Source organism: Anabrus simplex, chromosome 1 (assembly GCF_040414725.1).
Source record: "Anabrus simplex isolate iqAnaSimp1 chromosome 1, ASM4041472v1, whole genome shotgun sequence".
Taxonomy (NCBI): domain Eukaryota; kingdom Metazoa; phylum Arthropoda; class Insecta; order Orthoptera; family Tettigoniidae; genus Anabrus; species Anabrus simplex.
Genome location: NC_090265.1, coordinates 964,928,329 through 964,951,871, shown reverse-complemented (window position 1 = coordinate 964,951,871; position 23,543 = coordinate 964,928,329). Strand labels below are relative to the sequence as shown.

At 36.7% G+C, this 23,543-nt stretch overlaps 1 protein-coding gene across 2 annotated transcripts in view; it reads left to right on the top strand.

Moving 5' to 3' along the window:
• The window catches only part of na (sodium leak channel non-selective protein na), a 711,066-nt gene that overhangs the window by 263,515 nt on the left and 424,008 nt on the right, over positions 1-23,543 (top strand). For both annotated transcript variants that reach the window (XM_067148870.2, XM_067148869.2), the window contains exons 11-13: positions 9,075-9,212; positions 9,357-9,563; positions 17,898-18,094. In XM_067148870.2, the coding sequence (XP_067004971.1) occupies positions 9,075-9,212; positions 9,357-9,563; positions 17,898-18,094 (542 nt within the window). The remainder of the gene's footprint in view (positions 1-9,074; positions 9,213-9,356; positions 9,564-17,897; positions 18,095-23,543) is intronic.

Below are 23,543 nucleotides of genomic sequence, written 5' to 3'. Positions count from 1 at the left end.
AGCAGAATCTAATTCTGAATCTGAAGAACTCCCTATTCGTGAAATTAGTATCTTTAATCTGATGATAAGGCTGTTGGAACACACATTATTTTAATATTCGAAGGTGAGTACTATCCAGGAATTGTAACTAAAGTATACAAGTGAGGTACAGTTGTCAGTGCAATGGACAGCACTGGGAAGTGACAGGATATCAAGGATGAAATCTAGTACGCAGATGACAAAAATATGGTGTAAAATTAATCCAACCATACAAAGCCAAAAACTTGAAATCTATGACATTCCAGAACTCCCAAAACACAGCGCATAGTAAACAGTTTGTAAACTACTCTATCTTGAATGAAGGGAATATTTCAAGTGTTTATATCTGAGGGTTTAACAATATACAATGTGTTATATTATCATGGTTCTGGAAGAAATTCTCCTTTTATATTTAGCTGAAATCTTAATAACAACTTAATGGGGGTAACTTTGTGATATCTGCACTAAACGTGGCAATGTAATGGTAAAAAGAGGTAATGGGGTAACATTGTCACAAGTTCTTCTTGAAATATTGAGTGATTACATGCAAATATACGTATAAAAATTTGTTATAAAACATGAATAAAGTATGGAAGCATACGATAATATAGGAAAACCTTAATGCATAATGATACTATTCCAATTATATTGAAGAAGTCATCAAAACTGTCTCAGAATAACCCCAGTTTACGGTTATTATCATCATCATTTTGGACCAGCTCCAGTTTCTCGGGTGCAGTGAATGAGCACTCTCCATTTACTTCTGTCCATGTAGATGTCTTATTCTATATCCTGCTGCAAATCAAGACCTTGTCCAGCTAGATCATTTCTAATCTGATTATTTCATCTCTTTCTTGGCTGACCTCGTCATCTTTTGCCTTCAAGTTCCTTCTCAAACCACACTCTAGCTGTTCTTTATAGGTGGGTCCATTCTTTTGAGATGACCAAATCATTTCAGCCATGACACAGATCTCACTAAGAGTTTTTTTCACTTGAACAAAGTGGCGTATTTTGTCGTTTCTTATTTTGTCCCTCCTTGTTTTCTGAATCATAGTTCTTAAGAACTTTATTTCACTACCGGTACTTGTAGTTTGCTGATATTTCTGTTGGTTTGGATGCAGGTTTCCAGACTGTATGTGGTAATTGGTACAAAGAAGCTCCCGTAGAGTATTAATTTTGATCTTCATGGAACTTGCTTATCCCAAGATGATAAAACAGTGCTCCATTTTGTCCTGTACTAGTGATTTCTGCATATTGCTGGCTATCTGTTGTTACTACACTGCCAAGATAATGGAAGTGATGTACTTGTTCCAACTTTTAGAGTGATGTTAGTATGGATGTTCTTTCGACTAACAGGCAACACTGCCGTTTTGGACTTGCTTATCTCGAGACCATATTGCTTGAATATAGCATTGCAGTACTACGTATTTGAGCTTCTGTTGTACTTCAGCCTCACTATCATCCCATATCACCACATCATCTGCAAAGGCAAGAGCTTTCAACTCACAGGTGTTGAATCCACCGAGCTCGATAGCTGCAGTCGTTTAAGTGTGGCCAGTATCCAGTATTCAAGAGATAGTAGGTTCAAACCTCACTGTTGGCAGCCCTGTATAAGGTTTCCCATATTTACACCAGGCATATGCTGGGGCTGTACCTTAATTAAGGCCACTGTCGCTTCCTTCCCATTCTTAGCCTTTTCCCATTCCATAGTCGCCATAAGACTATCTGTGTCGGTGCGACATAAAACAACTTGCAAAGAGAAATCCTTTTAATTATTTCTTCCATTACAATGATGAATAAAAGTGGTGATAGTGTGCTGCCTTGTTGTACAACCTGCCTAGTCTCAAACCACTCTGAATATCCATCTCTTATTTGGACACAACTCGGGCAATGTTCAGAAAGCATTTTGACTGTATTAATTAAAGCACATGGTATAGATCTATTCTCAAGACATTCCCAGATTTTTTGCCTGTGAACACTGTCATATGCCTTCTCAATATCTAGGAAAATAAAGATAACATCTTTTCTTTTTTCTCAGTGCTTCTCCATGATCATCCTTACAGAAAATATCAGAACTGTTCTGGCCCTGTTCCTTCTAAAGCCATAATGCTCCTCTTCAAGCTGTGCTTCAGTGATTCTTCTTAACTTCTGTTCTATGATTCATTCCATTATTTTGACTTCATTAGATAGAAGAGTGATTCCCCTGTAGTTGCTGGGTTTCTGTCTGTCTCCTTTCTTAATTAGGGGGGAGATGACTCCTTTAGTTCAGTCTTCGGGTAGTTTTTCTTCTTTCCACATGGTGTTTACAACCACTGCAATCATAGCATTCCAGCAGCCTTGATCATGTTGGCGCTTACCTCATCTATGCCTGTAGTCTTGGCTTTACTCATGTTCTTTAGGTCATTTTCTACTTCCATCCAAGTTATAGGAGGCTCCAGGTTTTGAATATTTTCTTTCGTCATGGTCTCCTGTTGTTTGATATTTAAATTTTCACAATTATATAAATTTTGTAGATACTGTCCAATTTCGTCTCTGTCTCTCTTTGTCATTCCAAGTGATGTTGCCATCTTCTTTCTCCATGGCCTTTATTCCTTCATAGATGCTTTTCTTGCTTCTCGCCCCTTCATATAATAATTTTTTTGTTGTTCTTGGTGTCTTCTTCTAGTTTCTGTGCAAAGTGAGTCCAGATTTTCTCTTTCTCATTAGAAATGATTCTTTTCTCTTTAAGCTTTGGGTCTTGGTACAACTGACTGATGTCTTCTAACTTTTCTTCATTCCTTGCCACACCTTTCTGATGTTCTCTCTCTCTTTGTTTTCTCATTTCATTTCGGACAGTTACATTCCAACATGGGTTTTCTTTCTCTCTCTTACTCTGCTACTTGTTTTGCCTACAATATTGGCAGCATTGTCTGCCAGGGTCTTCTTAAATCCAAGCCATTATTCTTCAGCTGTTCATACTTCATATTTGGGCAGTTTGTCTCTAATTTTCATCTGGTGTTCAGACCTCTTATCTGGTTTTTCAAATTCTCAAACTTATATCTTGGGTTACTGTATATGCTTCCTAAGGTAGTTACTAGCAACCTGTGATCGCTACCTAAACTTTCTCCTATAATATATATTCTATAATAACTTGGACTAGCAAGAATCCTTGCTAATAAAACTGTCTATCTAGATATTGCCCCAGTCACAAGCACAGTGAAGAGGAAAAGAATCTCATGTTCCTTCCACATTTTGTGACTGCCAGGCACATTATTTTACAGCAACTAGTGCTGAGAAATCTTAGAAAGAAGACGAGGGGACAATGAATCTACAAAATTCAGCAATATCTCAAAGCACTTGAACTCGAGATAGTAAAAGGAGCGAACAAAAATAAAATTAACACCCTTCTTAAGACTCACAAATGTTTGGCAGAAATGACACATAGAAGGGCTATAGCTATTTCAGACTAATTGAAAAAATTACAATCGGGACAAATGAAAAAGTATTGGACAGGTCACAAGAACCAAACAGTACAACCTTCAAAGAGAAAGTGACTGTGGAATGACTCAGTTGATACAATGTGGTCAATAAAGTTAATAGTAATAATAATAAAATTAAAATAACTAAGTCCCTTTTCTATGCATGTCTGTTGTTTGTCTGGGCTAATTTCAAGAAACACCAAGCGGATTTTGATGCATTTTTCACCGTTGTAAAGAGCGTTTATCGAGGGAGGTTTAAGTGTACAAGTAGGTGCAATTTGAGGGAAGGAAATCAAAGAAAGAATGGCTATCAATACGCTTTCTTGGCTTATGCTTCCTAAACTATCAATGCTAGACCCCAGGTATTATGAGTAGAAAAATTGTTGAACATAAAAATCTCTAGAAAGTCTAGGATGGTATATACTGGATGCAAAAGGTAGCCCTCATAATTCCTTCTATATTAGAAGTTGCAGTAGAGAGTCAACCTTTAAATTATTTGTTGTTTTTGTTGTTGAGATTTATGTAGTAACTAGCTGATGTACCCGTGTTTCACTATGGGATTCTCAGAAAGACTGACTTTGTGGTTTTCCTAACTGAAGTCAACTTAGGTCATTACAAAAACGTCAGTAGGAATGTAGCGATTAAAAGCAATGTTATCACATAACATACTCGATCAAATGAAAAACCGCACAGTTTCTTACTTTTAACGAACAGTATTATGGTGGCAATCTAACAGTCTAAAGTTCCAGAGCTTGAATGACCAGGCCGCAGACTGCCGTGAACACTCCTCTGCCATTATTCCGTTAAGCATGCACGCTGCTCATTCCAATCAGTGAGTAGGGATTGAATAACTCGAATGTTATGATGAACCAGTGTGTTACGTACCAGTAGTATCAGAAAATTTATGAACCATAGGAATGGCATGCTAAAGAAGAAAGTTATCTAACTCTCCAGCTACTTCCCGCCAATATTCAGGTGGCTTTACACTCGCTACGACCGGGCGTGCGGTTAGGGGCACGCAGCTGTGAGCTTGCATCCGGGAGATAATGGATTCGAACCCCGGCAGCCCTGAAGATGATATTCCGTGGTTTCTTATTTTCACACCAGGCAAATGCTGGGGCTGTATCCTAATTAAGGCCAACGCCACTTCCTTCACACTCCTAGCCCTTTCCTATCCCATCGTTACCATAAGACCTATCTGTGTCAGTGTGACGTAAGGCACATTTAAAAAAAATACTCGGTACGCAGCAGTAATCCTCTCTATCGTAAATGAGTGGCAACAGAAGACAACAAAGCACATCATCACAAACAATAGTCAATTTAATGCTATTGTTGATCATTTTTATGAGCTTTCTGTATTGTAGGTCTTCACATTTAGTTTTCTTTCGACTCTGCGATACCGGGCGTCTTATAACATTATTTATAGCATAGACTGTAGTTCCTTGTTCTCCAACTTCACATACCGATTTTCATTAAATTCTGTTTACCCATTTTCTCGTTACTTGGCTCTGATATGGACTTAGTAAGAAAAATCCAAATTCATGAATATCTCTGTGATTATAGCCGGTACGGTACAATGTATAAGACATAAATTATCGAAAATTTAAAACTATATAACTATAGTTATGTAATATTTATTGATACAACACTAATAACATAAATATTTGAGAATTAAATTGTAGGCCTTCACCTAAACTACCATTTATCTCAGCGTGAATAAAATTATTTATGCCCTAGGTTATAGCAGTTTATTCCGCGACTTTTCGTACTGATTTTTATTAAGATAGGACCACTAATAACATGAATATTTGAGAATTAAATTTTACAGCTTCCCCTAAACTACCATTTTCCTAAGCGAGAATACAATTATTTATGACCTAGATTATAGCAACTTATTCCTCGACTTTGCACACTGATTTTCATTAAGGTATGACCACTAACAACATAAATATTTGAGAATTAAATTTTAGGCCTTCCACTAAACTACCATTTCACTCAGCGTGAATAAAATTATTTATGGCCTAGATTGTAGCAACTTATGTCCCGACTATGCATACTGAATAACATTAAATTCTTTTCAGCCGTTTTCTCGTGATGCATGTACATACATATATACAGACAGGAATTACAGAAAATTAAAAAGTGCATTTCCTTGTTACTGTGGACATGACTGATACAGAAATACCATCCTTTTTAAATTCTGAGCAATGTACAGACAAAACTCTTATTTCATATATATAGATTAGCCCTATCGATAAATACTACATAATTAAAGTTATATATTATTAAATTTCCTATCATTTATGTCTTATACATTATTACTGTACCGGCTATGATAACAGAGATATTCATGAATTTGGATTTTTGTTGGTAAGTCCATATCTGCGCCAAGGTACAAGAAAATGGGTGAACAGAATTTTATGTAAAGTCAGGGAATAAGGAACTACAGTCTACGCTATAAATAATTTTATTCGCTATGTTCAAAATGGTAGTTTAGGGGAAGGTGCCAAAAATTTAATTTTTAATTACCTATCTTACTGGTCATATCGGAAAGTACTACGTAACAAAAGTTATAGAGAACACAATTTCCGATTATTTCTTATTCAGTTTTACCTTACCGACTATAATAATATTGGTGGTGATGGTGATTAAATTTTGAAGATGATTATAAGAATGAGAAAAAAGTCATGAAAAAACGATTGCTTGAATAATAACACAAGCGGGAGTCATGAAAGAAAGGGCGACTCACTTTACATTAGATGCTCTAATATCAGAGAGTCGGAAGAAAACTAAATGTGAAGGCCTCCAATATAGAAAGCTCATAAAATTGATCAACAATAACATTGTTTGTTGTTATGTGCTTTGTGTATTCTGCTGCCATTTATCTCCAATAGTTGGGGTTACTGCTGCGTATCAAATATAACATCCTGCCTGAATATTGGCAGGAAATAGGTGGGGAGTTAGATCTCTCTCTTCTTTAGCATGCCATTCCTCTGGTTCATACATTTTCCGATACTACTGGTACGTAACACACTGGATCATCATAGTATTCCAGCTATTTGATCCCTACTCTGAGGCAGTGATTGGAATGAGCAGTGTGCACACTTAAACGGAATAATTACACAGGAGTGTTTGCGGCTGTTTGCAGCCTGGTCATTCTAGCTCTGAAACTTTGAACTGTTAGACCAACACCGTAGTACTTTTTGTTAAAAATCAGAAAATGTGCTGTTTTTCATTTTATCGAATATTTCATATGAAGCATTGATTTTAATCGCGACATTCATACTGACATCATTGTAATGACTTGTGTTGACTTCAGTTGGAAAAACTATAAGGACAGTCTTTCTGAGAATTTCGTAGCGAAGTACGGGTACATCAGCTAGTTATTTGATCCAAATGGCATTGCGCTTCGCTTAATCGCGCGGGCGCTTGATGCAATATTTTAATCTATGCATTTGCTAAGTAATGGCATCTAAGTGCATGACTGATTCACACATGTGGAGCATGAGTTCATACTATTTTCGCTAGGCTTATCAGAGACCGATCATCTCACTCACATACTTCCTGTGAGGGAATAGAGATGTGTAATTTTTAGCCTTGTAGCAACAGTCGGGCTTTGAGACAATGAGTGTTATAAATACATCATAGTACTGTATTATGCAAGACATGTAGAAAAATCAGTTTTGACCAATTGTATCTCCTGATTTCTCCTGGTTTTGTTTTCCTGATTTTCATATAAAAATCTCCTGAATTTCGGTTTTGTAATGTTGGCAGGTATGCAACTCCTCTACCTTTCCTATCCCATCATCAACCGTAAGACCTAACTGTGTCGGTGCAACGTAAAGCTGCTAAAAGAAAAAAAAAAAAACCATTATGAGTTAATATTACCATAGTGAGTTGATACAACAAATGAATATCTGTCATGGACAAACATAATTTTTTGTTTTAAATGAGCAGATTAAACACCACAATTCTCACACTGCAATCTTCATAGATAGGTACCATCTTATACCAAATCTGTTTTTCCCTCAGTCCCTGGCAAGCTTTTATTATTAAATAAAATATTATATCATATCATTGCAAGTTATGAATCTCATTCCGTATTGACGGTTATCACTTTACAAAAGAAAATATTTATAAAATCCTCCTATCAATACAAGTCAAGTCATCTGTACGATATTATATCATATTATTAATTATAGATATTCTTTTGCATATATGGAATATACCATATTTACGCGAATAATCCCCGCACCCTAACTTTAGGAAGGCTGATTTTTTTTTTTAAAAATGCCAACGTTGACTCAAATAAAACCCGCACCCCAATTTCGTGCTCCAATTTTTTTCAAGAAATATGCGGGTATTATTCGCGTAAATACGCTCTCTCTCTCTCTCTCTGTGTGTTTTTTTTTTTTTTTTTTGGCTGTTAGTATATGTAATTAGTTCTATGATAATTATCATAATAATAATTTATAATAAATTATAATTTGTTGCAAAAGTTTGTTTTTGTTCTGTGGGTGGTATAGTATACGAATTTGTTTAAGCATCATTCATTTAAAACAAGTGAAACCGTTTACATATCTAGAGTGAAAAATTACTGCTGATGAACTAAGCACAACTGTTAGAAGGAGCAGAATTGCCCAAGCCAAGGTGGCATTCAGCAAAAAAGAAGGACTATTCTAGAAATTAAAAATCTATCCAAAGAAGTGAAAATAAATTTTATAAAAGTTTTATCTGGCATATTGCCTTTTAGTGCTCAAAAATACAGGCTGTTGGCAAATGAAAAGAAAGGATTAGAGGTATCCAACCTGTGGTGTTGAAGACAAAGGAAAGAATACACTGGATGGCAAAAACAACTAAGAGGATGTATGTACTGGAGGTGGAGAAAAGAGGAGTCTTTGCAGGAATCTATTGGAACAAAGAGATTGTTTTGTTGGACACTTGTAGAAGCACAATGCCTTTATGGTGAATGTTTTGGAGGGAAAAGTGGAGGACAAAAGAGAAAGGGGCTGGTCTGCAGGCCAGGATAGCAGTTCATTAATCAAATCATTGAAGATGTGAATGCAAAATTGTATGTGAGAATTAAACGACTAGCACGAGAAACAGAGGAGGGGAGATAAAGCATCACTGCTCACCTACCTTCATATTGAAGAACTAAGAAGATTGATTCAAGATTTCACACTCGATCATTTTAAGGTCAGGTCAGACCAAACATTAAGTAGCTTCATCTTGGACCATCCTCTCTTGTCACTAGCCCCTCTCCCCTAACTGATCATCTCCAGATGCTTGCCAGTCTGTAGCACCATCTCCACAGAATTCTTCTCTTTCTCTCTAACTGATGAGGGAGTTACATCAAAACATATATTTTGTGTGTGTGGTTTTTTTTTTTTCCCTAATGTACATGTGTATTTCTTCATCCTTGCCTTGATGAATTATTATTCTTTATGTAAATCCACATCCAGTCTTATTTTATTATAAGTCTTGCCAAATTTCATTCCTCACCAAAAGTTAATTGGGATTTAAACCATACAGAACAAAATAATATTCTTTTCTTTTGTCATATGTCAAGTTTAATATAAATATACCTTTTGTTTGCAGGCTTTTATGTCCATGTTTCAAATCTTAACACAGGAGGCATGGGTTGAAGTAATGGACGAAACTATGTTACGAACACGAGAAACACTTGCTCCCCTGGTAGCTGTATACTTCATATTATATCATTTATTTGTCACATTGGTGAGTATATTTAACAGAGCAGACTAAATTTCCTTTATAAAAGCAGTGAATGAGTGGAACATTAAAAGAAAGGAAAACATAGCAGTTAAATACTGAACTGAATGATGATGGTTGCTCTGGGAATTATGTTATTTATTATTTCAGATTGTGTTGAGCTTATTTGTAGCTGTCATTCTTGATAACCTAGAGCTGGATGAAGATATAAAGAAGTTAAAGCAACTCAAGTTTCGTGAGCAGAGTGCAGAGATCAAGGAAACTTTACCTTTTCGACTCCGAATTTTTGAAAAATTTCCTGATAGTCCACAGATGACTTGTCTTCATAAAGTGCCTTCAGACTTCAGTTTGCCAAAGGTATGAGAACTATAGCAGAATGAATGATAATGTATGGCTAGATAAAGATTAGGGTATGGCTACATGTGTTTATAAGTGAATACAGCTGAATGACAAGTTGAGAGAATGTGAGGCTGAGACAAGGTGTGTGGGCATGAAAAGCCGGTGTGATATTAGAGGAGATTCGAAGGTAAGAAGCATCAAGGAAATTTTACCTTTCGGACTCTGAATTTTTGAAAAATTTCCTGATAATCCACAGATGACTTGTCTTCATAAAGTGCCTTCAGATTTCAGTTTGCCAAGGTATGAGAAATATAGCATAAATATGCTTTGTGTGATGAGTACCGTTATAACTACTGCCAGCTGTGGACCTGACTGTCCCACTACCCTAACCTCTCCTATCCGGGAACTGTGAGACCCCACTGCCAGAGCTCATTAGTGAAAGTATTTCAGGCCACTCATGATCTTTGAACTGCATTCACTTAAATTCTCAATCCCCACCTGCTCACCATGAGGAGCTAACAGCTCTCCTTGAAAACAGCAATGTACACGTAGCTTGTGTTAGTGAAAGCTAGTTATGCGCTATTATCCCTAGTAGCATGGTACACATAACGGGCTATAATACCGTATTTACTCGAGTATTAGACCCCTTTTTTCCCCCCACTTTTACAGCCAAAAAAGTAAAGGGGGGTCCAATATGCGATAACCTCAAATTTTGTGCATTGAACACATGACTTCTAGGCTATGAAGCGCTATAAGTTGTACATTCTACACTGTTCTTAATAAACTTATGAATCTATTTGAGATATACTGGCTATTTTCATTGGAAGGCAGTATTTCTTAATGTAAAAGGTCAATAAATGGTGAACGCGACTTTTAGGCCTACATATAAAGTAAATATAATCCATTTTAGTTACTCATAATATCGCGTCATTCGTTTCATCGCATTAATTCTTCTGATGAAATTGACGTCAGGAAGGGCATATGGTCATAAAAACTCGCTATGAAAATTTGTCTCACTTCATACTAGATCCCATAGAGAAAAGGAATAAGGGTATCATATTATCTTATTTTGCAATATTGATACAAAATAACTCATTGGCCAGTCATTTGTCTCTGTCTGTTGAGCAGTAGGCCTACCAGACAGTAAACCTGAATAACTGCTTTCATTTTAATTGTCTTGTGCTGCTAACTTCCCTGCTAGCGGCATGTCGTCATTCCAAGTGACGTCATCTTCACTGCCATCTCATCAGCCATGCACTGCAATCGAGACCGAAAGTATTCGAGGTCCCGTCTTTTTGAATCTTTTAAAAGTAATTTTGTTCCCGACTACAGGATCCAAACTGTGTGAAGCTATTCCCAAATGGTTTCTGGAGATGGTCTCTGATATTCCCAGTTGGTGTATGTGTAGCAGAAGCCACTCCTTCTGAATAAAGCCGTATTGTTGAAAGTGTGCCAAACCACCAGCTGATAACTAGCATATGTTACAAGTTGTATTTCCAAATGTACCGGTAATACATAGTGACTGGAAGCATTCTTATTTTTAAGTATATTTCATGCTTGTTCTCTACATTTATCACATCAGGATTTACCAAAACAGCTGTAAATGAGATAAGAGAGACTGCAAAGAGACGCCAAAAGTTCCACATCGGAAAGAATAAAAATAAATAACAGGAAAATTTGCCGCATTTATGGATAGTTACAGCTGTGGCAGTAATGCGTTTTATTAACATAATGTTTAATTTCATATGTTCATTGTCTATCATTTTTATTAACGCATACCCTAGTATGTTTTGTTTGGTGTCTCTGAAAATCATTGAAAGTAAGTGGGAGACGTAAAAAAATCAATACTATTTTTATTTATTAGGAACGTTTGTGAGTAAAACAATTGTGATTGGATTGTTTTTATCATGTGTTAAACCTACTTCTCTCCCAAGAAACCTTATATTGGCCCGAGTTATGAGATATTAAATGATCACTTTGTTAATTATCTCACCTGCATATATTAATAGGCCTAGCAACAACTGCGAATATTTCTTAACTAAAGTAAACTCATTTCCTTATCTCGAGGTGGTACAGCTCTTTTTTTAGACAGGCCCCCAGTGGAAGGGAGTTACATGTGCCATTTTTACTGCAAATCAACCTTCCTGCCATTCATAAATCTGGCAATACAGTACAGAGAAATGAATTTCACTTTATGGGTCCGTATTGAACTTTGATTAAATCAAATCAAATAATAAGTGAGTTATTCCACCTTTTCAATACAAATTAAATAGTGTTTATTAATTAAACATTTAATAGGACTAGTTTCAACCTATTTAAAGGTCATTTAAAGCCATATTGCATGTAGAACAATTGTTTTAAAGATATTCTTAAAACCTATAAGTTTGACACTATGAAAAATTGTTTATAGAATTTCCTGAAAACACATTTGTTGTTAGAAATTAGTTCACTTAGGTGTAGGAATATACGGGAAGAAGTCGTCTTAAAATAGTCTTTGTAGTATTCAAGAACTTAGATACAATTCACAATCTTGATGAGATGTGGAAATGGGCATATGTGCATAGTGTTGTGGTAGAGAAGAAGTCTTATGATATTATTCTTATCACTGTGAAGCGTAGATATACTTTAAAATCAATCATAATCTTGATGAGATGTAGAATTGAGCAAATTTGCAAAGTACAGTATTGCCTTAGTAAAATGTGAGTTTGAGTGGCATCTTTAAAAGGAGGAAAGATCTCAATATGAAGATAAAGTTGTAATTCAAGAGGACAAACTGGGGCAAATATTCATTTATAGGAAGGGGAGTTAGGGATTGGAATAACTTACCAAGGGAGATGTTCAATAAATTTCCAATTTCTTTGAAATCATTTAAGAAAAGGCTAGGAAAACAACAGATAGGGAATCTGCCACCTGGGCGACTGCCCTAAATGCAGATCAGTATTGATTGATTGATTGATTGATTGATTGATTGATTGATTGAGTTGAACAAATACATTATTGCAGTGGAAAGGAAGTTCTATCTCATCAAGATTGTGAATTGTATCTACGTTCTTGAATACTACGAAGAATATTTTAAGACTTCTTCTTCTCGTATATTCCTACAGCTAAGTGAACTAATTTCTTACAACAAAGGTGTTTTCAGGAAATTCTATGAACAATTTTTCATAGTGTCAAACTTATAGGTTTTAAGAACATCTTTAAAACAATTGTTCTACATGTGATATGGCTGAAGATGACCTTTAGATAGGTCAAAACTAGTCCCGTTAAATGTTTAATTAATAAACACTATTTAATTTGTATTGAAAAAATGGAATAACTCACTTATTATTTTACTTGGTTTAATACGGTGCAGGGAATTGAACTCAGGCTCCCAACAACAGCAGCTAATTGTGTTAACCATCATTCTAGCAGACATTCTTAACTACAAAACACAACATATATACATGACTGATGCATGCTTGCAATCATTATATAATATTATATAACATTTATCGATGCAAATCTTGTTCCTAGTATGAATTCTATATTTAGGCTTTGCTGTGTAAACAACAGTACGTAAAGTATATGCCAGATGTCTCATTGCGATTCATAGTTTGTGTGCCAAAGGTTGCCAATATGAATCTTGAAGATAAACAAGGTCTACTGATTCAGCACTAGGGAGCCAAAGTATCACTAGAAGATTTGCGGGTAATAGGAGTAGTTTATCAGCCACCACGGATAGGTCAACTCTGAGACACTGAAGGCTTTCTACAGAGACTGTCACCTGCTTATGAACATATTTGGAGACTTCAATACTAATTTACTGGAACAAGCTGGAGATACATTAAGTACTGTATTTTCCACACATGACATGTCAATACTTCTACTAAAACCAACAAATCATATCTCATCTTTACATACACTGACATAGTGATCACTAACAACCCACAGAAAATAGTATCACATGGACAGATCCCTACCCATAGCATATCGACACATGACTTAATATATTTGTCTTACTCGCTCAGAGTACCCAAGTATTAATTGAGATACATCACATTCAGGCACATTAAACATATAAACTTAGATCATCTGAGAGTTGATGCCTTGAATAGTCCTTGGGATGGCATAAAAAATATAAACAATATCGATAAGAAAGTTGAAACTTTTAGTTCATTTATATTTTGCCTCCTTGATAAATGTGCACCTAAGCATACGGCCAAAGTCTCCCGACTTCCTTCTCCATCGCTGACCGATGACATTAAACACATGATGTCTCACCGCGACACATTACACCGCTCTACAGACACACTCTCTCTCCCATTGCGCTTGAACAGTATCGTGGTTGTCCATGGCCTATCTTTCCTTGCATTTGCATTTCCATCACCTTTTTTGGCATTCTTTCACCACTCATTCACTTTATGTGCCCAAACCATCTTCTCTCTCTATCATTCTTTTTTCCACTCCAACTTCTTCCCAGATTTTCTCATTCCTTATTTTGTCTTCTGTACTCTTCTGTATCATACTCCTCAAGAACTTCATTTCGGCTGCCTGTATTCGACTCTCATCCTTCTTTGTCATTGTCCAAGTTTCTGCTCCATAAGTTGTTATGGGTACGTAATACATCCTGTACATAGTTTCCTTTACTTCCATTGGCAGATCTTTGTCCCATAACATGTTTCTTACACTATGATTTCTTTGCAGTCATATAAGAAAAGGTTAGGAAAACAACAGAGGGAATCTGCCACCTGGGCGACTGCCCTAAATGCAGATCAGTAGTGATTGATTGATTGATTGATTGATTGATTGATTGATTGATTGATTGATTGATTGATTGATTGATTGATTGATTGATTGATTGATTGATTGATTGATTGATTTGAAACAGCTTCCAGCTTGAATCCTCTTACTAATCTCAGCATCCAGTAGAGCATTCTCCATTAATTCACTACCCCCAGTATTTGAACATCTCCACTACTTCCAGGGGCTTGTCTGCAAGTCTAATCTGACCTTTACCTTCTTTCTCCCCTCTAGTCATAACAAGAGTTTTACTCTTTTCTATTGCGACGTAAAGCCCATAGCAAAAAAAAAAATTACTCTTTTCTACACTCATTTTCAATTCACATTCACTATATCCTACTGTTCTTTTGAACATTCATGCCCTCTTCTCCCCAAATCACAATATCATCTGCAAATAACATGATGTTCATTTCTCTTCCTCCATATGTTGCTTTTGCTGTTCTCATGATGTCATCCACTACTATTATAAACAGGATTGGCGATACACTTCCCGGTCTCAGCCCACTAGTTATTTTGAGCCAACTTGTCCTGCCAACTTTTGTTTGCACACAACGATAACATTCCTTGTACTTTGCAATGATCATTTTTATTAATCCCTGCCCAATTCCTTTTAGCACCAAACTGTCCCAAACTTTAGTCCTGGGGATACTGTCATATGCCTTTTCAATGTCAATGAATGTCTTCACCGTATCATTCCCATACTCCTATTGCTTTTCTGTTAGTTGTCTCGTAATGAAAATGGGCTCTGTTGTTGACTTTCCACTTCTTAAACCAAACTGATTTTCCTGTATCTGATTTTCAACCGTCAACCTTATCCTACTTTCCATTATCCTCTCCATTATCTTAGCAACATGGGATATCAGAGTAATTCCCCTGTAGTTCTTCAATACCTTCTTATCGCCTTTCTTGAAAATTGGGATGATTATTCCTTTTTGCCAATCCTCAGGGACCTCCTTATTCTCCCAGATAATCCTGAGAACTCGATATGTCCACTGCAGGCCTACAGCTTCAGCTGCCTTTGTCATCTTCACTGAAATTTCATCTATTCCAGCAGTTTTTCCATTCTTCATCTTTCTTACTGCCATTTCAACTTCATTCATTGTAATTTCTTTATCTATTTCTTCATCAGCTAATTGCCTTTTCTGGTGGTCCGTTGAATGACTGTCATTAGTTCTCATGTTCAGTAACTTCTGAATATACTCTCTCCATCTATTTCTTATTTCTTCTGGCTTTGTTAATATTATGTCGCCTTCATCCTTCTCAAATCTGGTGTTTACGTGATCTCTCTTTTTGTTTCTTAAGGTACCATACAGTAATTTCTTGCTGCCCTGCATATCATCCGTCAATTTCTTTTCTTCCTCCACTACTTTCTTGGTCAAATTCTTTGCCTCCAGATATTTTTTTCTACTTTCTTCAGTCTTAGATGTTTTCCATGCTTTCCATGCCATTTTCTTTTCCTTCACTTTAATCTTTACCCTATCATTCCACCAGTGTGTCTCTTTGTCTTTCACATTTCCTGATGTTCTACCACATACCTTTTCTGCACATCCAACCATTGCTTCCTGAAATCTTTTCATCTTCAACATTCCCCATTTCCATCCTGGGTACCAAGGGTATTGTTTACCTTCTAAATTCTTCTTGTACGCTTTTCTCCTTCTACTTCCTTAATTTAATTCTTTTCTCTCTTCTTAAATGGGGGTTTTTCAGTCTTTCCCACTTTCAGTTTTCCTATCACAACTCTATGATCTCCATCAAAGGCTTCTTCAGGCTTGGCTGTAACATCTGAAAGGTTCTTTCAGTGTTCTTTCTCTATGATTATATAATCAGTCATGGTCTTTGTTCGTCTGTCTCCTCAACCATACCTTGTAATCTTCTGACTGTTCTTCTTCCTAAACCAGGTGTTTCCAACAATCAAGTGGTTCCTCATGCAAAAATCCACCGACAACTTGCCTTCTGGATTTACATTTCCATATCTAAAGGGCCCTACAACATTTCCTTTCCTTGTCTTTCCATTCCAACTTGTGCATTTAGATCCCCCATCAATAGCACTTCTTTATCTTCTATCTGTCTCTCCACTTCCTCTAAAAAGTCCTCTCGATGTTCATGCCATTTTCAAACGGGAGTCTCATCAGCATCATCCTATCGCTGACACATTTTGTAGATTCCACATATTCTTGGATTTCTTTTCTAAGTATGATGGCCACTCCATTTTTTGCTTCAGGTCCTCCGCTGTAATACAGCCTGTATCCTTCTCTCAGACGGATCTCACCTGTACCCCTCTTCTTGGTCTCGCACAGTCCAAGTATGGCTATATCTTTTTCTTTCATGAAGTCAACCAGTTCTGTCTTTTCCATCAATGTCAGAACATTTACTGTCGCAATCTTGATGTAGTTTGGTTCTGGTTGCCCACTTCTCACAGTTTCCCCAGCACCCAAAGAGCTGCGTGTCGCTTTTAGCAGGGGACGCCCTAACCATTTCCGAGGCACCATATCTGCTTTATCCATATAAGCTATTGTTATGATGGGCCCGCCACACCTGAAGGCATTTTATATCTACTGCCCGGTTCAAAATTAGGCCGCCCCATACATGGAGACAGACACCTTTCATAGCCGCTCCTCTGGAGTACAGATGCTACGGGTTTGTCCCTTCCGCCATCTCCACCATACCGAAGTCCACCTTCTTCGCTGTAGATGCCGTTGAGGTCTTCACTCGTAACCCTGAGCTGGGACCCATACCAGATGTTACACACCAGGCCAGTGTGCTCTGGGAATCACATAGGCAGGGGCGCCACTCCCTGTGTAGGGCTGCCTCTGAAGAGGGTCCCTACCTGCTACCTTTACTAGCGTAATATTAATCATTAATAATTTTTCATTTGAATACTTCCAGCATTTTTTCTGCACAATTTTCCACATTTAATAGTTTGTCAGAATAATCTTCCCATCTTCAATACATATTTTGAAAAACTGCTTTATTATTTTAATATTGCTGTTATGTTGGTGTTCTCTCAGTTGGCAGAACCTTTAAGACTTTGGGAAAACCACTGAGAGAATTTTTGTGAGGATACAAAAAGGTAGGTATAGAGTGAGTGTCTGCCATTATAATGAAAACTGCCATACTCTAATGTGACTGGCAGTAGGCAAGGAGGCCTGCAGTTATAATGAAAACTCTCCAACTTGGTTATGAGCAGCAGTAGACAAGGGAGTTTGCCATTGCAATGAAAACTCCCCAAACTGGACTTCACATGAAAACTGACATGTGGTGATCTCCCTATTGTGTTTCTCGGGTAACACTAAGAGTCATACAATTTAATGAAGTCTTACCCACAATGTGTACACTACCATATTTCACCTAGAATTCTGTAGCAAAGTACAGTATAAGTATATCAGCTAGTAGATATATTTATAAGGTAATACTTGTAGATCCAAATTTAATGTCTTTTACTTATAATATTATTAATTAATTGATTTAAAATATTATTAGCTAGGACATGGCTTATTATGATATTAATATGTTTTAGTGTATATGGTCACTCCTCTCATATTAAATTTCTGTTTAATTACTTGAATTTTGCAGGTGAGAGAAAGTTTCATGCGCCAGTTTGTTTATGAGGTGGAAGAAGATGAATCAGAAGGTGTGAAGAAAGTGAATGAAGTTTTTGACTCAAAAATTGTCTATCGAAAGCAAAAACCTGTAAAAATTTTGAATAACCCGCCTAAAGTTCGTAACATCAGTACCAATTTGAGGAAAGCAGCTATTGCATACATTATCAAGTGAGTTATGTTAATTGTGTCCTGCCTGTCTGTGGCATTCTTTCCTCCACTTATTAATCATTTTAAATCATATTATCAATTATTCAAATTATAATCAACTTCAAAAGTATATTTTGTATATAAACTGTTGCTGTTTCTTGATGGATTTTTTCATCTGTCTCTTGGCATGGCATAGAGCTTTCTGTCAAGTTCCAGTCTCATTTACAGCTGTAACGGTATGGAATCTGCTGAGGTATGGGTGGTGCTGTGTAATGACATTGAGAGCACGTCTAGTGTGTCTGACTCTTATGAAAAGTGCTACACATATTGTTAGTTGTGCTACACTAGCACTTTATGGCCTAGTGAGGGAAGCAATGGCAAATTACCTCACTCCTCATCTTGTCCACTGTGCCTCATTTTGGCGTCACCTTTGGTTTTGTGGTTTCCCTATAGCTGCATAACAATCAATGGTGCTACTCTATCTGAGAGTCCAGCTAGCCTCCGAAATGATGACCTAATACACAGATTGACATAAACTTTCGTTGCCTTATGGTACTTTATATGTTAATAGTAATATTTTTGTGGAAGCTGGGCAGTAGCTCACTCAGTTGAGCTCAAGTTGGCAGGTTTGATCCCGACTCAGTCTGGTGGTATTTAAAGGTGCTCAAATACTCCAGATTTGTGTTGGTAGATTTACTGGCAAGGAAAAGAACTCCTGAGGGGCAAAATTCTGGCACCTTATTGTCTCCAAAAACCATAAATGTAGTTAGTGGCACGTAAAACCAATAACATTATTTTGAGTGACTATTGCTATCCTGGTGCAGCCCTTATAAGGTAGATCCTCCAACAAGGGTGAATAGCATCTGCCAAATATGTGAGAAACTGTGTTGTTATCGTAGAGTTGCTGGAATGTTGGGTAGAGCACCAACACCCAATCCCTGAACCATTTATCATTAAATTCCCTTAACCCAGCTGGGAATTGAACATGGGGCCCCGAGTACTGAAGGCCAAGACTCCGACCATTCAGCCATGGGACCGGACGTTAATATTAATAATCACTATCATTTCTCCTTTTACAGCTCCAGCTGTGTTGGGGCATTTATGGTACTTCTTCACATTCCTCTCTTCTTCCTCCATTTTTCTTCTGTATTTCTGTTCCATTCCAAGTTTCGTCTTGATCAAGTCCGTCCATTGTGTTCTGGTTCACTCTCTTGTTCTCTTTTTCTCAGTTTCCATCATCTGTTTTGGTACCCTTTCTTCTTCCATACTCTGTACATGTCAAAACTATCTTAGTCTATTCTTCTCAATTCTGTCATTCAACTTTTCTACTCCAATTTCCTTCCTGACATCTTCATTTCTCACTCTGTCTTTCCTTGCCTTTTCTATTATGCTTCTTAGAAATGTAATTTCACTGGCTTAAATTCTACACTCCTCACTTCTTGTCATTGCTCAGATCTTCACTGTGTAATTTAATATGGGTTTATAGTACATCTTGTACAGTCACTCAAAAAAAAAAAAAATGAGTGCATGGTATTGTACAGTATGTTCCTCACAGGTACTTTTTTCTCAGAAAAAGTTCAATCTATAGATATGTTTGTTGTGGTTATCGACAGGGTTTGTATCTACATGACAGGTGAATTATATTTTGATAATTAGACTAGAGTCTGATAAAATATTAAATGCTAGGAACATACAATGCCGTACACTCTTTTTTTTTTTTCTGAGTGACTGTACATTACTTCCTTGGTACCTCCTCATTCTGTACATTCTGGTAGAATACATTTTCTTGTTGCACCCTTTTGCTAATCTCAATATCCAGCTTTGCATTTTGTATTAATTCTCTTCCGAGGTATTTGAAGCTGTCCACAATTTGAGGGTTCTGACCTCCAATATTGATTATTCCCTTTTCTACACTGTCACCTCTTGTTATCACCATTGTCTTGCTCTTCTCCACACTTAATTTCATACCATAGTTGACAATTTTCTCTTTCATTGTGTCCAGTTATACTTGTCCTTCCTTAGTATCCATTCCCCACACTGCAATATCATCAGCAAATAGCATTACCATCATCTCTCTTCCACCCAATTCTTCCTTTGGCTCCTTCCCAATTTCATCCATTACTATTATAAATAGTAATTGTGACAGTATACTTTCCTATCTTAGCCCAGTAACTTTCCTAAACTATTCTGTCCTCCCAGCTTAGGTTTGGACACAAATAAAACATGTGCCGTTAGGGTGGTCCTTACATGGGGCTTTACACAAAAATGTTGAAATATTTCATTGCACACCCCCTATTTTATTAATTTTTTTTTTTTTTCCCCCCCCCACATTTGCTATGTTTTAATAATACAGTATGTCAAATTTCATTACAATTACTTAATGTTAACCCATGCCGCACTGGACCTGCTGTAAATATCTAAATAAGACTAACGTACTGAAAGAATGTGTGTATTCTTCTATTCTCATAAACAATTGAAATTAATATTTATTTATTTTTCAAATATACCTAAATAATGTATTACTATTTAATAGAATAATACAGAATGCACGAACATATCACAACTCAGTACCATTTTTAGCACGAATTTCTGTTCATTGTGTCTTTCCTACAATTAGCGTATTGTCTCCTCTGATCTTGCAAACATCGCAAAATTAATTTTCGTTGTTCTTCATCACGTGTTAAGAAACCATTGAAATTTTCCATTAACTTCACTACTCTCTCTACCATATCATTTACCACCTTACCTTAAGATTTTCATAATCTCTTTGGTGCCGGGCTGAGTGGCTCAGATGGTTGAGGCACTGGCCTTCTGACCTCATCTCGGCAGGTTCGATCCTGCTCAGTCTGGTGGTATTTGAAGGTGCTCATATACGTCAGCCTCGTGTCGGCAGATTTACTGCCATGTAAAAGAACTCCTGCGGGACTAAATTCCAGCACCTTGGCATCTACCGTAAAAGTAGTTAGTGGGACGTAAAAACACTATTATTATTATTATTATTATTATTATTATTATTATCAATTTAGGAAGGCTCGGCTTGTGCCGGTAACATAATGGGCTGACTCGGCCTAAGCAAGGAGTCACCCTCTTGATTATGAAACTGCAGGTACATATATGTACGAATATTTACAACAGAAATAATTACAACATATACATTTATACAATAAATACAAACAACTTCAGACTTCTTATGTCCCCGTTTTGGGAATCTGTTCTTCAGTATTACTGGAACTGCGGCCTTGAACTTCATGCTGTTTGGCATGAGTCAGAGGAAAAGTCGTTCCTAGGAACTTTATTATTATTATTGTTGTTGTTGTTATTATTATTATTATTATTATTATTATTATTATTATTATTATTATTATTATTATTATTATTATTATTATTATTATTATAAGCAGGATCCATATTTAAGAAATCCATGCTTAACTTCTGAAATATGTTGAAACTCTTGACTGAAATGTACTTGTCAATTCCCTTACCTGTCTAAGAAATTTAAAATGTTAGGTGTCTGTTGATTTTGATATATTCTGAATAGCTCATGCAAAACTGCTAAATTTCAATGTATGAAATTATCAACGTGAAAAAACATACCAAAAAGTTTTGTAAATGCTCCAGGTAGAACAGTATAATTCCTTTTGGTTCCCATGGTTTCGTGCTTCATATTTCTAATGATAGTCTTATCTTGTGTCATTGTTAACCTCATCATACAGAGGCATCATACAAATATCTCCATTTAAATACGATAATTGCTGACAGAACTTTTTTAGAGTACATGAAGACACCAGTACATTTGCTATTTCATACTGGTTTAACTCTTTCAACAAGCACAAGTCATTGTAAGATGCTGCTAAACTTAAAACCACCACTCCGCATGTAGTGTACTTTTACCATGAGCAAACAAACATTATTTAGGCCATTCAGTTCACTGACACTGAGGGTCAACTGAGAATGAAAGAGGAACATCTTTAATGAATAAATTCCTTTGGTGATCCATCTTGCATGATGCAAAGCTCCAGACATCCTTACTTTTAGATTCAGTCCACGGTTGCCCCCAAAAGCATGATGCACAATTCAATGAGTTCACCATAATCATTTTTGAGGTGTTCCTCTTTTAGTAGTTTTCAGAAAAAGAAAAGTGCTTCTTCAATTTTCACACCGCTGAAAGCATCATGTAAATGTTCATGCTTATCTTCATACTTTGCCTTTTCAGTGGTATTCCACTTTTCTATATGTTTTTGAAAAATAGTACATCGGGATGAACTGCCATTTGGGTTAACTCATTTTAGAACACATACCGTAACACTAGCTCATAAATGTGATTACTACAAGGGAATAACAACATCTTTCTTTACTGGGCGAGTTGGCCTTGTGGTTAGGGATGCACAGCTGTGAGCTTGCATCCGGGAGATAGTGGGTTCGAATCCCACTGTTGGCAGCCCTGGAGGTGGTTTTCCTTGGTTTCCCATTTTCATACGAGGAAAATGCTGGGGCTGTACCTCAATTAAGGCCACGACCGCTTCCTTCCCTCTCCTAGGCCTTTCCTATCCCATCGTTGCCATAAGACCTATCTGTGTTGGTGTGACGTAAAACAAATTTTTAAAAACTCCCTTCCTACAGACTGATCCACCAAAGTAACAGCTCCACTGAAATTACCTGTGTTGGATGCTGTGGTATCGCAACAAAAATGTTTAACTTATTCAGTCCCCATATTTTTATGGCATTCCAAACTGCCTGTGATTGATCTTTCCTACTAGAATTCAGTAATGCAGGCACACTAATTAACTGTTCCTTATTTTCATAAGTTATGAAGATGGTAGTCTTTCAGTACTTCAGTCCCTGACATTTAACGCTAGTACCAGGTTACCAACGAAATGAACAGTCACAAGAGTTGGGTTCTTCTCTTTAAACAAATATTGAATATTTCCTACCCGTTTCTTCCTTAATTGTTCTTGATATCCTTGAACTGAACTACATTTAAGTGCTATTTCATCAACATCATGTCTTCAGGCTTCAACCATAGTTTCAAGGACTCATCATCTCTCTGACTTAACTGACAGCTGTTTAAAATGGCATAAATGTCATAAAACACTTTGTGTACATTTCTTTTCCTTTTATGAATTTACCTTCTTTTCATCTACAGTCGCATCACAACCAGGAATTGTAGGTGAGCTCGTGGAGGGTTCTGTAAAAATGGGATTATGCTCAGAGTCACTCACTTTGGGTGATTTGTCAGACAAGTCATTAGCAATTTCCAGAAACTGTGAACTGTTTTCACCCTTCATCTTCATCTTCTTTTACTCTTTTTTCATAACTCTAAGCCCTGTCTTTTCCTTTTTTCACTGCCAACTTCTGGTCAACCTCTCCAAGGTAACCTCTACGTATCTTTGATGTAATAAGAAAAAGTTTATCCCCTTCTATTTTTACCACATTCAAAGCATTAGCATGGGCCACATTGAAGAGATTATTT